Source organism: Polypterus senegalus, chromosome 13 (genome assembly GCF_016835505.1).
Source record: "Polypterus senegalus isolate Bchr_013 chromosome 13, ASM1683550v1, whole genome shotgun sequence".
Taxonomy (NCBI): Eukaryota; Metazoa; Chordata; class Cladistia; order Polypteriformes; family Polypteridae; genus Polypterus; species Polypterus senegalus.
Genome location: NC_053166.1, coordinates 41,508,927 through 41,525,531, shown reverse-complemented (window position 1 = coordinate 41,525,531; position 16,605 = coordinate 41,508,927). Strand labels below are relative to the sequence as shown.

The following is a 16,605-nucleotide window of genomic DNA, read 5'->3' as shown; positions in this document are numbered from 1 at the left end:
TCGCAGATACATTATCATAGACCTTTCCTTTAGTTATTATAGGTGTTTTAGTGTAACACCATGCCCCTAATCTGAGATAGAAGCATGTTCTTCCTTAATAGCACCTCATCAAAACAGCTTACATCATAATAATCACTACTTTATGTTGAGCTCTCCTCTACAATCACTGCATGGATTTATCAAATGATATATGAGTAACTACTTTCCAAAGGACAACTGAAAGAAATTAAGAAACACTGAAGGACACTGACTCAACTAACTAGCAAGAAATGACGCACTACGAGGACAAAGTCTATTCCGGCATTACTATGTGAAAGGCAGTAAGCACCCCCTAACAGGGCACCAGCCACTCTTAATTAAAATGAACAATCCAAAGATTGAAGTTTGAAATAGAAGGACATGAACTCTATAGCCGGAGTTTAAGCAACAGCTCAAGTCAAAGTGACAATGCTCCCCTCTGAGGTACTTCCTTCACAGTAAGTTATCAAGTGGCAGAACAATGTCATCAAGCTGGTAATATGATAAATCAAATCATGGCAAAAATGTGCACCTACCTCAAAACATCAAACTGAAATTATTAGCTAACAAGGTTAACTATGAGTATATTGCCATCCCATCCGCTATTTTTATAATACACATAAAATCTAAATTAGGGGTCGACAACCTTTCAGCGGTGTTGTGCCAACACTATGTTACAATGTTATTCCATGTGCCAACAAAATTCTACCAATTTTGTTATACATAGTATCATAATTGGTGTGGTTATTATAGGGTATAATTCTGAAGCCCATTATTACAGGATCTTATATTATTGGTCATTCAATATTTTAAAATACATAGGATCATATGTAAAAAGAATGTTTTGTCAAATTTTAATTTTCAATAAATTTATTAAAAATTGTACTGCAAATTATAAATTACAAGTTTTTTAATACAAAATTCATAGTTTGAATAAGAAAAAAATTATCAAGAATTCAAATATAATTAATCATTCTTTATTATTAATCAGAGCTATTAATCCATTAATGAGAATCAACTGTATAACTACTTTTGGTGGCTTTATTTTTGGTTCCTATTATTTGACTAAAATAAGTAGTTTGTTTCTTAAAGCCAGAAATAGCCCTTTTAATAGCTTCACTTTTCTCATTAGAGTTTTTAAACGTGGACTGATGTTTAGTCTGATAACGTCTTTGTACACTTGATGTACGACGCACGACACTTTCACAGCATAACGCACACACAGCACAATCCTTCTGTTTTACAAATCCATATTAATTCATCCAAGTGTCTTAAAAAGAGCAAACATCAAGTTTTTGTCTTTTATGATTCATTTTAGGGCAGTATATTACTTAATAATAGCAACAGCTTTGTTTTAACGTACCGCAACCTGCACTGAACACATGGTTTCCCTTTACATTTGAGTCGCATGCGCAAAACGTAGGTGAGGGATGCGGAGCGAGAACACATGCGTTATGATTCAAATATAATAACAAGGTTTGCTTTAATGTACCGTGGCCTACACTGATCACATAGTTTCCATTTACATGTGAATTGTATTTGTAAAATGTAGGTGATGGTGTGAATGCGTGCGCTGTAATTAAAATATATATTTTTTACTATATTTCAATTCAATCAGGAGGCCATTGAAAATCGTTCTGTGCCGTAGGTTGCTGACTCCTGATCTAAATATTTAAAACAATTGTCCATGCTATTTCCAAGTTTGCTTTGGGGGTAACAACACCCAATCAACCTCAGCAGGTCTCTGTTTATGACACTTGACCATTTCAAAACACTCATAATACTTTGAATTAGGAGATTTAAAGCAAGGATTCTTATTTTGTTGTGATAGGCTGGTATGGTGTCTATCCAATTCTCCTTCTTCTGTTGCCTTGCAGTGGCATTTAGAAAATGAGGACATGGACATCTGATCACACCTGGATCCTTCTTCAGACCTTTGTGGTATTCTGTTATAATCATCATTATTTGCCTGTGCCATAACAGACTGCAGAGTGCAGCGGAGCAACAATAGCATCTGGCATAAAAAAAGAGTATTTTGATTGTTTTAATTGGAGTATCTTACTGTGAGCACATTGCACTGGGTTTTGCTATTTTAAAATGCATAGAAGTACAGATGTATTGTTACATTTGTAGTAACACGTACAGTGTTTGGCTTATTAGTAAAAGTCTGCTTTGACTTTCTGAATGAAATAATACATTCATTGTCAAACTTCAGTGAACGTTCCTGTTTTAAAAAGAGAAGCATTAGTTGTTCCATTTTGAGGTTACTTTTTCCTTCTGCCTTTTGCTGATGCTGTTTGGAATGATGTGTGAGTTGTGGTTATGCAGATGCAGGAGGTGCAGGCTAATTACTTTCTTATACCTGTCATAAACCATTTTAATCTTATTGATTTGGCAATTAGCTTCCTAATAACCATTTCATCCACTTCCATTGTTTACTTTAATAGAACTCATGCAATTGTGGTTGAAAAGTGTTTTTACACCTACAAAAAACAATTATTCAAAATAAATAAAAGATTGATATATTCTTAACCCCACTCTACAACCCATAGATATCCATGACAACCAAAGCCTTTGAAAGTGACACTTTTCAATAGACTGTTAAGTTTGTTTTTTTATTATTGACTTGCCTGACTTGACAGACATAATGCAGCTGAGAGGCAGAGAGGCTCCATGCAATTTATTTTAGACAAATCAGAGCCAAGAATCTATTGTCAGCTGCAAGGGATACAAATGGCAAACTAAATTTAATAGCACTTCATAGCTTAAGTGTATGTATTACATGCAATGATATCTGTACAAACTTCCATACATATATATGAATATTTATACTGTACAGATAAGTATACTATGCTATACTTATATATATATATATTCAGAAAGTACTCAGACACCTTCACTTTTTTCACATTTTAAGTTGAAGTCTTGTGCTAAAATTATTTAAATTCATATTTTCTCTACAACAAGATACACTCAATACCCAAGAATGACAAACCGAAAACAGGAATTATGCAATTTTTCCTAATTAATTAAAACTAAAAAACTGAAATTTCCCACTGGCACAAGTATCCAGACCTTCTTCTGTGATGAAGTTTGGCTCAGGTCCATCCCGTTCCATCATTGACTCGTTTCTACACCTTATTAGGGGCTTACTTGTGGTCAGTTCTATTGATTGGACACGATTGGCAAAGGCACACAGCTATTCAAATAGGGTCCTACGGTTGACCATGTACATCTGAGCCAAAAACAATCCAAGAGGCTGATCTTATAGACAGCCTCTTGTCGAGGATACAAAATAAATAAATCTGCCACATTGAAGGTTCCCAAAAGTACCTGAGCCTTCATACTTCCAAAACGGAAGAAGTTTGGAACAGCTGCAAGAGACAACTACAGCTCTTCGCTGAGTTGGCCACCCAGCCAAACCAAGCAACTGTGGGGGACCGAGAACACAATGTTCACTCTGGCCGAGCTCCAGAGAACCTGTGTGAAGGTGAGAGAAACTTGCATTACAACAACAATTCCTGCAACATTCTTGTGATTTTGTTTTTATTTTGTGACAGCGTGGCCAGACACAGGCTCCTCTTAGTAAAAAACACGCTGTGTTTGCTAAAAGACACTTAAAGGAGTTTTACACTGTGAGGTGTTCTGATGATTAATGCCAGGTAAGGAAGAAACTAAGGACCTTTCATTACCTGTTAAATACCATTCTAACGGTAAGGCATTAAGGTGGCAGCAAAATACTGTGAGCTATTTTTATCTGCAACAGGGACTGGGAATACAGACAGGGTTGAGGGAAAGTTGAATGGAGCAAAACACAGAGACATCCTTAATGAAAACATGCTCCAGAGCACCAGCCAACCATTAACCTTCTGACAGGACAATGACCTTCACCACAAAGCAAAAGCAAGACAGTAGTGGCTTAGGGAATGTTCTGGAGTGGCCCGGCCAGAGCTTGAACTGGAATCAAATCAAACATCTGTGGAGGGAACTGTAAATATCGGTCCACTGATGCACTCCAACCAGCCTGACACAGTCTAAGAGGATCTGCAGAGAAGAATGGCAGATAAACCCCAAATCCAGGTGTGCCAAGCAAAAAAGTCTCCAGGCTGCAATCTCTGAGAAAGCGGCTTCAATTAAGTACTGAGCAGACGGTCTGAATACTAGTAATAATTGAGTTTTAATAAATTTTCAAAAAAATCGAAAATCCTGTTTTTGCTTAGTCATTCTGTGGTACTGCGTGTTGCTTAATTAGGGAAAAAAAGAATTTAAATGATTTTGGTACAAGACTGCAAAGTAGCAAATTGTGAAAAAGTGAATTTGTGGTCCGAATACACTGCAAACACACACACACACACACAGACACAGACATACAGTTTACATAGATGCACATTCATATCTATTATACACTCTCATCCCTTCAGGAGTTAGTTTCTGTCTTCATCCCAGATTTACCAGGACAGGCTCTCTCCACGATGACGGGAAATTGGATTAAGGCGGTTTGACAACAGAATGACGGATGGCACATTACACTTGCACATAGTTTTTATCAATACCAGATATGTACAGTTACCATATATACTCACGTATAAGTCGGGTCTTGAAACCCGAAAAATCGATCATAAAATTAGACCCCGACTTATACGCCCGTTCAAAAATGCGACACTTCATTTTTTTTTTTTACATCTTCTTGCCTCTTCCAATCTCGCATCAGTTTCTCAGACACATTGAAGCGATTTCTTTTGCTACTTCAATGACATTTAATTTAAAACCAGCTTCATATTTTATACTACACAGTATTGTTATAAAGCACTGTTATTAAAAAGCCATACAAGTACAATCATTATATGAAGATACTGCATTTATAAAATAAAGAGACATCTGTTGAGGCAATCTTTAGGCCACTGAGCTTTATGAAAATAAAGAGTAAATATCAATTGTCCATTGTCTATTTCCTCGTATACTCAAAGAAGACTCACTTCACAGTCATAGTGGACTGCAGCCTATTCTTACAGATTCACACATCAATGCAAGAACTGGCACAAAACAGGGAGTGATGGTACAAGGCCTTGCTCACACAGTGCCAATTTGGAATTTCTTTTGAAATGTTGGAGAAATGTCAGAGTACATGGAGAAAGCCCATGCAGGCACAGGGAGCGGGTACAACTCCACACAGGCAACAACCAGCCACAGAATTTGAACTCAGAATGCTGGATTCGTGCAGTAGAACCTCTTCTGATTTAGGACCTCCACAGTGCTTCAAGTCTACAATAAAATGTATTCTTATTTGGTTTTGGACCAGGTGTCATGTGGAATCTCTGTTACAATTTACTTCCTCCACTCAACAGTTTAAAAAGAGTATCGCTCAGCATTTCTTAGGAGCTAAGCCTAAGGACAGCACTGGGGGAGATCAGACGGGACTAATCAAGCACGAGTAATGGAGTTACCTGACGGAGCTGATAAGAAAAAAAAAAAAGTTTGCTCTTGGTTTTTTAGTTTGCACACTCAGTTTCTCTACAGACATTTAAAGGACACCATTTGTGTATTAATTGTGTTATTTGTAAAGTTTGACTGCATTTGATTATGCGGGAGGGTTGTGCCGGAGCATTGGGCTTTGTAAGTAACACATGTAGGGACAGATCTGAGTGAAGAGGGCAGAGTCAAGATAAGCTATGGCGACCTGATGCCTTATAATGCCACAGTGGCACAGTATAACGTTCCCTTTGAACCATGGTACAACATATACACAAATAGTACATATATAACATAGCACAGCACCAATGCATGACAGTTAACAAGCAATAATTATATTACACTATACTCTTAAAATAGTGCTTATGGTTTACAAAGCCTTAAATAATCTCGCTCCATCCTATATTTCAGAATGCCTCTCACCTTACACTCCAAATCGTAACCTTAGATCTTCAAATGACTGTCTGCTTATAATCCCAAGAGCTAAACCTAAAAGAAGTGGTGAGGCAGCCTTCTGCTGTTATGCACCAAAAACTGGTATAGCTTTCAGACAGAAATTCACCAGGCTAATACAGTGGAGCATTTTAAAAAACTGTTATAAACTCATTTATTTTCACATGACATATACAACATTCTCATAGATTCATTTTAGTTTAATCCTGATACTCCACATATGCATTTAAGTAGCATTATCATTCATGGTGGCTCCAAAATCCGTACTAAGCCCTATTTTTTCTGCTGTTCTTTTTCCAGTTTTCTGTGATGGTGATCTGCAGCACCACCACCTGATCAAAGCTCTGTAATGTCCCTACATTGATGGATTGAAGGCTGGAGGTCCACATGACCATCTTCAGCAAGTTCTTTCATGTGAAGCCTGAATACCATGAGGACTGATTGAGATCATTTATGTTAAGTAGAATGACTAGAATGGGCTAGGTGGTCTCGTGGCCTTGGATTTGTTTGTGTGTCATAGTTAGTAATTAAAATTGACATTAAGTCAGAGAATTCCTCAAAAAACGACGTGTTATATTTAGGAGGTCTATACACAGATAGTACTAGAACTTGAGAATCTCCATGGATAACAACCGCGAGATACTCAAAGGACTTGAACTTACCAAAACTGATATCTTTACATTTTAATCGGCTCGAGTAAATGTTAGCCAATCTGCCCCCCCTTTTTCCCTGGCGGTCTGCACGAGTAAAACTGTAATCCGGAGGCGCAGATTCGATTAAAACTTCCGCGCTGTCTGAACTAAGCCATGTTTCACTTAGTGCAATAAGATCTATTTTTTATCACTAATAAGATCGTTGATAAAAAACGTTTTGTTAGTTAAAGCTCTAACATTCAATAGTGCCATATTTAATGTTTCGGAGGTGCAGAGATGAATACTATGTGCGTTATTGATATTTGGAATAGGAACTAAATTATTATTATTAGCGCCGCTCTGTGTGTATTTTTTGTTTAATCTGTGATCTGTTTTTATAGTTTTAATACATTGTTCCTCTAAAATAGTGATTTTAGTGCTCATGCGGCACTTCCACCACACCTGGAAGAGCCGCAGGAAGCTCATCGGGAGGCACCTGGAGCACATCTGGGTGGGAATAAAAGGGGCCGCCTCCCTCCAGTCATCAGCTGGAGTCGGGTGGAAGAGGACAAAGCTCGGAGGAGAGGAGAGGAGAGGAGTGGAAGCGGTGAAGAGAAGACTTAAGAGAAGCCCGGACTTGAAGGTGTGTGGTGCAAGGGCACTGGGTTGTGTGCGGGACACTTGTAAATAGTTATTGTAAGTAAAACGTGTGTGGTGCTTGAACCATTGGTGTCTGCCTGTCTGTGTCAAAGCTGATCTTCCACAGTGTATATATCAAGATTTGATCTTCATTTAAACAGTATCTATAAATAAAGGTGATATACTACAACATAAATCAGGCCATATTTACATTTTGAAGTTCACTGAATCATTTAAATAAACACAGATACAAATTTCACATGTAGAAAAAGTAAGTGCATCCCCTCTCTAGTTACCACGTCCTCAAATCCCTCAAATAAATCAGTTGTGCCAGATCAGGTGCAAATGATTAGAACATCATGAGAGAATATTTTGCCTGAACCTTTTAATTTTTTTTAAACCTCAGTTATTTAGTTGCCCTTTGTTGTTGAAGTGTATGTTATCACCAAGCCAAAATCGAAAAAACCGAGGCCTTCACAAAAACGGTCCTTGATGATGCAGGGTCAAGTGAAGAAATTTAAATTGGAAATCAATCATTCCGCACATGACTCTTAGAAGCTATGGCTCATTGAACTGAGGCAAGAGGGATACATGGTCAATTATTTGAACAGAAGAAAGTTGGTACTTTGAATCAGAGGCCCAGCTCAGAAGAGCACCATCTCTCGCTCACTTCACCACAAGCATGACATAAGGCTGTACTAGAAATGTATGGCGCTAGAACAGAAAAGAGTGGAAGTATGAGGTGTTGCATTGATGAAAAAGATCTGCTTTCAGTTCTGAGATGATTTATTTTCTTTGCATGTATCAGAGGCCATCTGTTTAAGTTTATTTAGACTTACGGAAGGCTGTGTAGAGTTCTAGAAGTGTCAGGTGGCCATCGCTATTGTAGTCATCATATTTCAACAAGTCCTGCAATGTACACTCCAGTAGATCATTCTCCAGGTGATCTTGCATGGAAATCTGAAAAGAAAAAATTGTGTAAAGCTCACAAAGTGAACTTGCCACCATTTCTTTTACGTTTATATATATTTTTTTTCTGCTGACAGAAATTCTATTACTAAACCAAGACTGCAGCACGAATAATGATGAGATGAAAGGCAATTAATAAACTCTGAATCATAGGGAAGAAAAAGACATAAAGATAATAAATTGCTTTTGTTTTAAACATACTCAGTGGTATAAAAGCATTTTTGGTGAAGAAAAAAAGTGCCGTTGTGTGAATATATTCAGCATATGATATGGATCTCCAAGGCAATATAACAAGATTTACTGACCTTATTTCATGTGATTTGAGACCTTTCCTTCTCTTTGAGCATAACGATAAGGTAAGAGCTATAAAGTTGCTGAGGTCAGGTATTTGGGAGGATTGATATTTACACATTCAAAAGAGTCAAGAAGCAATTTCACTGCAAGAAGAGTCCAGGGTGAGCTTAGTATTAATGATTTACGCTGAAATATTGGAAAAGTGTGAAAGGATTTGTTTCACTTACAACAGGCTGTAACACAAAGCTGGGTAAATTCGATTTTTTAAAATAAATTACAGCCAGTGACCCTAGGACACCATTTTTGGACCAAACAAAGGGAAAAAAGCATGTTATTTACTGTTTGTGGGTGCTTTCGTATGTTAAGAGCAAAACAGCAATTACAGAAACACAGTCGGGTCCGTAATGCTGCTCTGAAAAAGCATTTGTCGAGGAAAGCTGCACAAGAAGAGTTAAAGGAAATGAAGAAAAGCAAACAGCATGGCCACTTTCATCAGGCTCTTTGGTTTGCTTTAACATATGAAAATAAGTGAGGTCAAATAAAATGTAAATACAGCAGACATTAAAATGGTGAAATTTCAAACTAATAATGTTAAGAAAACATGTAACTTTAAATGTTTTTTTTTTTATTCTATGTGTTAAAAATAGTAGTGTAGCTATGCCCGACTTCTTGTCTGTGCAAAGCAGCTCTTGAATGCTGGACAAGTCAAGCACTGTACAGTATGGGGGTCTGGCGGGCAGATAACCCAAAGCCAGACAGTTGATAAAAGGATCGCTGCAATCGGCCATTATAGAGGGCAATTAGAGAGGAATAAAAGGACAAGCGTCTGTGTGCCTGCCCCCTATGAGGGGCCAAACAGGCCATGAATCATATATTTCTGTGTGTAATAATACCTGCCGGGTTGCTATGTCTCTGTTATCCAACAGATGGTACATTAGCCCTGCTTTTACAAATCACATACCAAATGGAATATAACAGTGACAGAGCAACCAGAGAGACATGATGCACTGCAAGCATTACCAATGAAAACATCCAACTGAGAAAATCTGCTGGAAAGAAAGAAATCAGCTTCTCCACCTTGCTAAAAGGAGAAGTGTCTGTGTGTGTCTCTCTTATTGCATTTGAGTTAAACAGTATGTAGTTAGTTTCTTCCGGGTGCTCCAGTTTCCTCCCACACTCCAAAGACATGCAGGTTAGGTGCATTGGCAATCCTAAATTGTCCCTAGTGTGTGCTTGGTGTGTGTGTTAGCACCCTGCCTGGGGTTTGTTTACTGCCCTGCGCCCTGTGTTGGCTGGGATTGGCTCCAGTAAACCCCGTGACCCTGTAGTTAGGATATAGCAGATTGGATAATGGATGGAGTATGCAGTTTTTCTTATTGTGGTTGATAACAATGATCCACAAGAGATGCGAAATTCTGAAGTCAATACACCTGTGCCCGTATTTATCAAGTGTCTCAGAATTACTCCAAGGCATTGCACTAAATGTCCTACTAAGATATGAATTTGTCCTACCTCTGAATAAGTCATGAGACATTGTTACCAAGTGTCCTACACCTGTTCCCAGCTAGCAGTAAGAGTTTGAGAATTAAAGATGCCACAATTTCATGGCACCCCTTGCCTTAAATTGCCACTCATGATGATGTTTTGTAGTTTTCTGGTACTAAACAAAGATGATTAAAATAATAATCAAAGTAAAGGAAAATATAATAAGGCAGGATACTGCACATAACTGTTGCCACTTTGCAACCACGACAAGAATGATACTGCAACGACCATCGAGCTGGAAAGCCTACACCTAAGAGTAGGAATACAATTTCATCACTCAGAGATTTTTCAACCAGTTAGGACTGGTTTGCTGCACTGAGACACTTGTTAAGTACTGGCACAGTAGCACTGAAGCAGAAAATGTGTTGAATAATATTAACATCACTCCAGCAGAAACACAGATGAGGCTGCCGAGAATCCAAGTTCTGCCTGTACATGAAGATGAATAACTAAAGTTGGTTAACTCTTTGAGGGCTGAATATTTTTGCCAAAAATCAGTTTCTGAAAAGCAACAGTTTCACACAGAAATCGAGATAAGACGTCTGTTGCTGCGTGCTGTGGCTGCCAGTTTGCAAAGAATGTGCAGCACATTTGCTGCCAGGCTGTCTTTGCGTGGCTGGGGCAGCAGTGGTCACGGTGGCAGTGCATTGCAATGTGGTTTCTACCTCGTATCATTGTTAAGTGGCAGTTCTACCTGGTGGACATGGTCAGTGCCACGATTAGCTGGGGACCAATCAGCTGAAGCTGGAACCTCACATTCGTTTTCGATCACTTTTATCAAAATCTGAGTCCGACAAGTCATAGTCCAGTTCAGAGATAATAGGCAAAATGTCGTCTGCGGAGCATTTCGCTTTACACATTCGCATTGATCTCTCGCCAGATCTCAGTACCATTTTTGCCGTTGTTTGCGCCTTGCTACTCACAAAAGCGCAGGACCTCTTGTCAGACCAATGAGTCCAACGTTTCATCAGACAACGAGAGTCCAACTAAAACATAACAGTTGGTTTTATCACAGTTTACAGTTGATTACCATTCTTCTTTTTGACAAAAGTCAACATCTGTCCTGAAAGAGTTAATAAAACTTCTACATAATTGTAAATGCCAGTATACTCTCCATGTCAGTGTGAGTTTCTGCAGGTGCTTCGGTTTCCTGCCACTGTCCAAAGACATGCAGGAGAGGGGAATTAGTGATGTTAAATTGGCCCGTGTGTGTTTTGGTGTTCCCTGTCCAGTGTTTGTTCCTGCCTTGCACTCAGTGCTAGCTGGGATAGGCTCCAGCCCCCCCAAGACCAAACCTTATCTAGATTAAGTGACATGACATATAAATGCCAAATAGGACATACCAGAGTATATATAGATCACAATACTTAATTGAAATCAATTCTTAATGCATTGACTTTGAAATGTTACCATTACTGTGGCTTTCAGTACATTCTGCTAGCCATCAACATGTTGCTACACTTGTGTTTTCGTTTGTACCTAACTGTTTATAGTGCATGGGATGGTGAAAACTGGGGTGGGTTTTTAAAAAAAAAACATTTGGCTATAACCTCTTCAGCTCTGGATTTTAGTGAGTTGTCCCCAGGCATATATTCTCATTATGAGAATCACATCAGCTCCTGTGAGGCTACACAGATACTGGCTGACTACCCAGGATTACAAGAATAGGTTTAGCCCTCCAACAAAGTTAAACCACAGATTAGGCAGGTTTAGAAAGGAAGGATATTTACATGGATTTGTGTAAAAATATAAAGATTACATGGTGTTGTAGGGCCTCTTGAGATTTATTGGGTGCTGTTGTTACTTGTAAATCCTCGAAAACAATCTGAGTCTGTTTTCTGAGAAATAATTGATGAGAATCAACAGATCTGAGCAGAAATAATGTACCTGAGCTAGTTCACTGCTGTCCAAGTGTCCATCTCCATTGACATCAAAGTATTTGAACATCTCCTGCACTAAATGCCTCCTGTGAGCCATCCCGTTTTCTCGGGCACCACCTTGCTGTGATGAATGCTTAGACTGGAGGTCCAACAGCATATTTTTCAGCCTGTTGTACTCGGCCATGGTGCATGTGTCACCTGCAATGAGAAAACAGACACTGTCACTCACATCTTCTAAATTCTAATACATAATGTTTCGATATTTCCACAGTACACAGTCATTAAATGTTAATGGAGATTACATGTCATCCCAAAATCAAGAATCGACCTAGAAAAAAAAAGTTTCATAGAAGTGAGGACATGAACATAATACACAATTAACACAAAATAAAATGGTGGGAGAGCTGTCTAGTATGCATTAAAGCGCGGTATCATTTCAGCTGGCTTTTACACATTCTAGAAGGCCTAATTTTAGCCGTTTCATCACCTTCAACTGTTCTTGTCAGGCCTGTATGCTGTTTTTCTACTCAGAAGACACAGAGAGTCACATCTAAGGTCACTGAATTACAGTTGATTTGGTAAAGGTAAGAGGATTACAGTCATGGACAAGCCATTTTTCAGTCATCTGGCTGACTGTGAATAACAGCTATTTGTGTTCTTGTCATAAGCAAAAACGTTCAAAAATGTGTAAGTGTCACTGATGTAATTTTGTGCTGCAGAAGGTAGGGATGCATTTTTAGAAAGTGCTAATGAAAGTATTGAGACGTTATGACTAAATATTTGTCAGCTATAAGTTGGCATGGAAATGACGAAGGGAGCAAGAAATGGCAGAAATCTGCAGACAACAGAGGATTTGTACGTGTTAAGGGCTACTTTCACTCTGTTTTTTTGTAATTTTCCACCATTTAGAATGATTTTTTTTTCTGTAACTGTTTACAGATATTTTCATAATTGGAGCACAAGCTGGATAAGTGACTTACTCAGGGTTACTTATAATGAGTTATGGGCAGCAATTGAACTGGCAACCTTGGGGTTTACTGATGAGTGTTACAATAGATGGGGCTAATACCAGCGCTTTACCCGACACAGACAAACGCATGTGCTTTGGTCAGTGTGCCTTCGGCGTTTATTTCACAGTTTACACAGCACAATGCACCATAAACAAGTCACAGTCCCTTTTTCTTCTTTATTCTTTTCCTTTACTCTTCTGCTGCCTCCTCTCCACTCCTGCAAACTCCGTCCTTTGCCTCCCGACTCCAGCTCCCTGAATTGAGTGAGGCAGCCCCTTTTATAATGCCAGGTGTTCCCTGATCACCTTCCTGCAGCACTTCCTGGTGTGGCGGAAGTGCTGCAGTCCATGGCCCCAGAACCATCCAGGCGCTCCCTGGTGGTGGTCATGGACCCTCACAGGGTTGAGCTTCCAAACTCCGTGGCCCCCCATGCAATCCAGGAAGGCATCCCCAGGGAAGGAATTGCCCCTCTACCGTACCTTTGCTTCTCTAGGCATACCGGTGGGGGAAGGTCTCTGGTCGTCTGTCACACCAGTTACTTGGCCATTGCAACACGTTGCCAATTTTAAGTGCATTTCGTATTATTTTGACCTTTGCAGTCAGTGTTGCTTTGCATTCATGAAGCCACTAGTTTTGATGGACTCATCTATGACCATGCCAAATGTATGCCCCTGTAAGCATGCAATGTCTTCAAAAAGGCACACTCAGTTATATGCTACTTTACCTGAACAGCAGATTCAAGAGTAAAGCTGAATAAAAATCATACTTCAAAAAGTCAAAACCCTAGCATCCTCAGGTTCTGATGTAAGGCATTCAAGTCATTCTAGAATAAGGAATGCCAGCCTGTCTTCTCACTGAGTCTGTCGATACAGATGTGAGCAACACAGGAGCACCACAAGGAACAGTCCTGTCTCCATTTCTCTTCACTCTTTACATTTCCAGTTACAAAAATGATATCAAGTCATGTCACTTGCAGAAATTCTCAGATGATTCTGCACTTATGGGGTGTATTGATAAAGGGGATAAGATAGAGGAGAGGAGTCAGGTTTGTTTCTTGGTGCAAAGAGAATTGGCTGCAACTTAACATTAGCAAAACCATGAAACTGGTTATTGACTTTTGCCACAGCAAACAATCCAAGTATCCAGTCACTATTCAAGGAGTGGATGTAGAGGTGGTCCACTCCTACAAGTACTTGGGGTTCCACATCAATGACAGGTTGGACAGGTCTCAGAACACAGAGGAGCTATATAAAAAAGGGCAGAGCAGGCTCTTCTTCCTTAGAAGACTGTCTTCCATTAATGTGGGAAGTGACATCCTTCACAGCTTCTACAACTCTGTGATGCCAAGTGAGAGTTTCTATGCTGTGGTGTGCTGGGCTGATAACAAGCTAAAAGGGCAGGCTCAATTACAAGACATACTCTGGACCCCCTGGTAATAGCAAATGAGAGAATTAAAGCAAAACTGAGTGTCATTATGAACAATGCTGCACATCCTCTCTTTGACATGTAAACTCTGAGGACTTTCAGCAAATGCTCCAAATGCTGGGGCTCCTTTATGCCAACAGCAATACCATTGTGAATGCGGCTGACAAGTCAAAAGTTTTTCTTTCTTTTTAAGTATTGTTTTCCTTGTTAGTCATTCTCTGTGTTCTTACCATGATATGTGTGTGTATACTATCTATCTATCTATCTATCTATCTATCTATCTATCTATCTATCTATCTATCTATCTATCTATCTATTGTCAGGGATGCCAGGGGCAACGACCCGGCCGGGACGCCGTGAGGGACCGGATATGGGTCTACGCCCACCCTGGATCACTTGGGGGCCGCCTTCCTGGTTGCTTTGGGGGCCACGGGTTGAGGGCATGAAAGCCCCACCCTGTAAGGGCCCGTGGACACTGCCAGGAGGAGCCCCAATGCCTTGGGGACCTGTTACCTCAGCACTTCCGCCACACCAGGAAGTGCTGGGGGGAAGAATTAAAAGGACGCCCGGAGAGCTGCCGGAAGAACAGCCGGCACTTCCGCCACGCTGGGGCGTGGCCAATGAAGGAGTGTCGGGAATCACCTGGAGCTCATCGGGGAGAATATAAAAGGGACCGTCTCCCTTCATTCAGGGCTAGAGTCGGGTGGAAGTAGGATGAGGCAGAAGAGAGAGTGGAGGTGGCCCGAGAAGAAGGCATTGTGAAGCCAGGACTGTGTGTTGGGGTTTGTGCACTGTTGGACTGGGTCTGAGTGACCATTATTGTAAATATATTCTGTAAATAAAACGTGTGGTGGTGACAAACATGTCCACCTGTCTGTTTCCGGGTTAGCTCCACACTATCTATCTATCTATCTATCTATCTATCTATCTATCTATCTATCTATCTATCTATCTATCTATCTATCTATCTATCTATCTATCTATCTATCTATCTATCTATATAATAAACGTCTGTTTCTCTTTCTAATTAAATGTTGATCAAAATAATCCTATTCTATGTCATAGTGTACTTCTCCTTTAAATTGATTGTATCCAGGTCATGGTTATACGAATTCATAGCCTGTCCTGGAATCAGCACTTGGTCAGTGTCCATTCTGTTGCAGTCTAATTATACACTCAGAGATTTATCTATCCTGTCAATTCAGACATTCAGAATTTGCTCAAAACACAGCAAACACCTGGTTCCTTTATATGGACCACCCTGTTAGACTGTGACATGAACGGAATCAGGTAGATGACCTGCTTAGTTTAAACTGACTTTGATTAACTAGGAGACATTTTTATTTTGTACCAAAATGCAAGTATTATATTTAGTGATCATTTTGTGTAGTTTACTTCTCTTGCATTTGACTCAGATATTTTTGATAACACACATACAGTCATTGTATATAGTATAAGCATTTTCAAAATTCATTGAAAAAACTTGCTCAGGCAGTACATTAACTAAATTTGGAGCAACACGATTAAACAAATATGAATATAAATTGAAGAATTACTTACTAACCTTAACCCTAACCTGAATATGGAGATGTCGGATGTCCGACTGAGGGCATGATGCCAGACTTTTGGGCAAGTGTTTAGTGCTCAACTCTGGACTGGCAGCATTGAAAACATGGACTAAGAAAAACAGTGCATCAAGAGGAACAGGCCTTAACTACTGATGGTCACATTTCTGGAGAAAGGCAGAGCTGTAATTTATTGCTCAACTTTATATTCAAATATAATTACATTCAAATATATAATAATATTCAAACTCTCTCACTTTCCCTCAAAAAATGAAGCAGCTTCTTCAGATTTGTTGTATAAATGTTGCTCTGATCCTGGAATTTATTCTCATTTTCCTTGTAGTCAATACATTTTGGGCATTACTGTACAAATACAAAAGCAAGAGAATATATTCTATTGTAAAGTGAACACTGCCGTTGGTAATGCACTCAGACTCTGAAGCCTATGATCTGCGAGAAAGGTCAGTGGTGACTCAGGATAAGCTGTTATGACACATCATTAATCTGCTTCCCACAATTATCATCTATTTCTGAAAGGTCTTGTTTCTTCACTTTCACATACCATTTCTCAGTTAAATATGGACTGTAATTAAAGGAAGACTTTTGTTAATTCTACTTCTTGCACCTCAACACTCCCCTTCACCCACTTCCAAGTCAAAGCAGATAATAAAATTGGAGAATTCAGTAAAATTGTCTGCAGGTGATC

The 16,605-nt window shown here is 39.3% G+C and overlaps 1 protein-coding gene across 2 annotated transcripts in view; it reads right to left on the bottom strand.

Annotated features, from left to right (window-relative positions):
- The window catches only part of fstl4 (follistatin-like 4), an 822,703-nt gene that overhangs the window by 256,583 nt on the left and 549,515 nt on the right, over window positions 1–16,605 (bottom strand). For both annotated transcript variants that reach the window (XM_039774631.1, XM_039774632.1), the window contains exons 5-6: window positions 11,907–12,097; window positions 8,051–8,171 (exon numbers count right to left, since the gene is read on the bottom strand). In XM_039774631.1, the coding sequence (XP_039630565.1) occupies window positions 8,051–8,171; window positions 11,907–12,097 (312 nt within the window). The remainder of the gene's footprint in view (window positions 1–8,050; window positions 8,172–11,906; window positions 12,098–16,605) is intronic.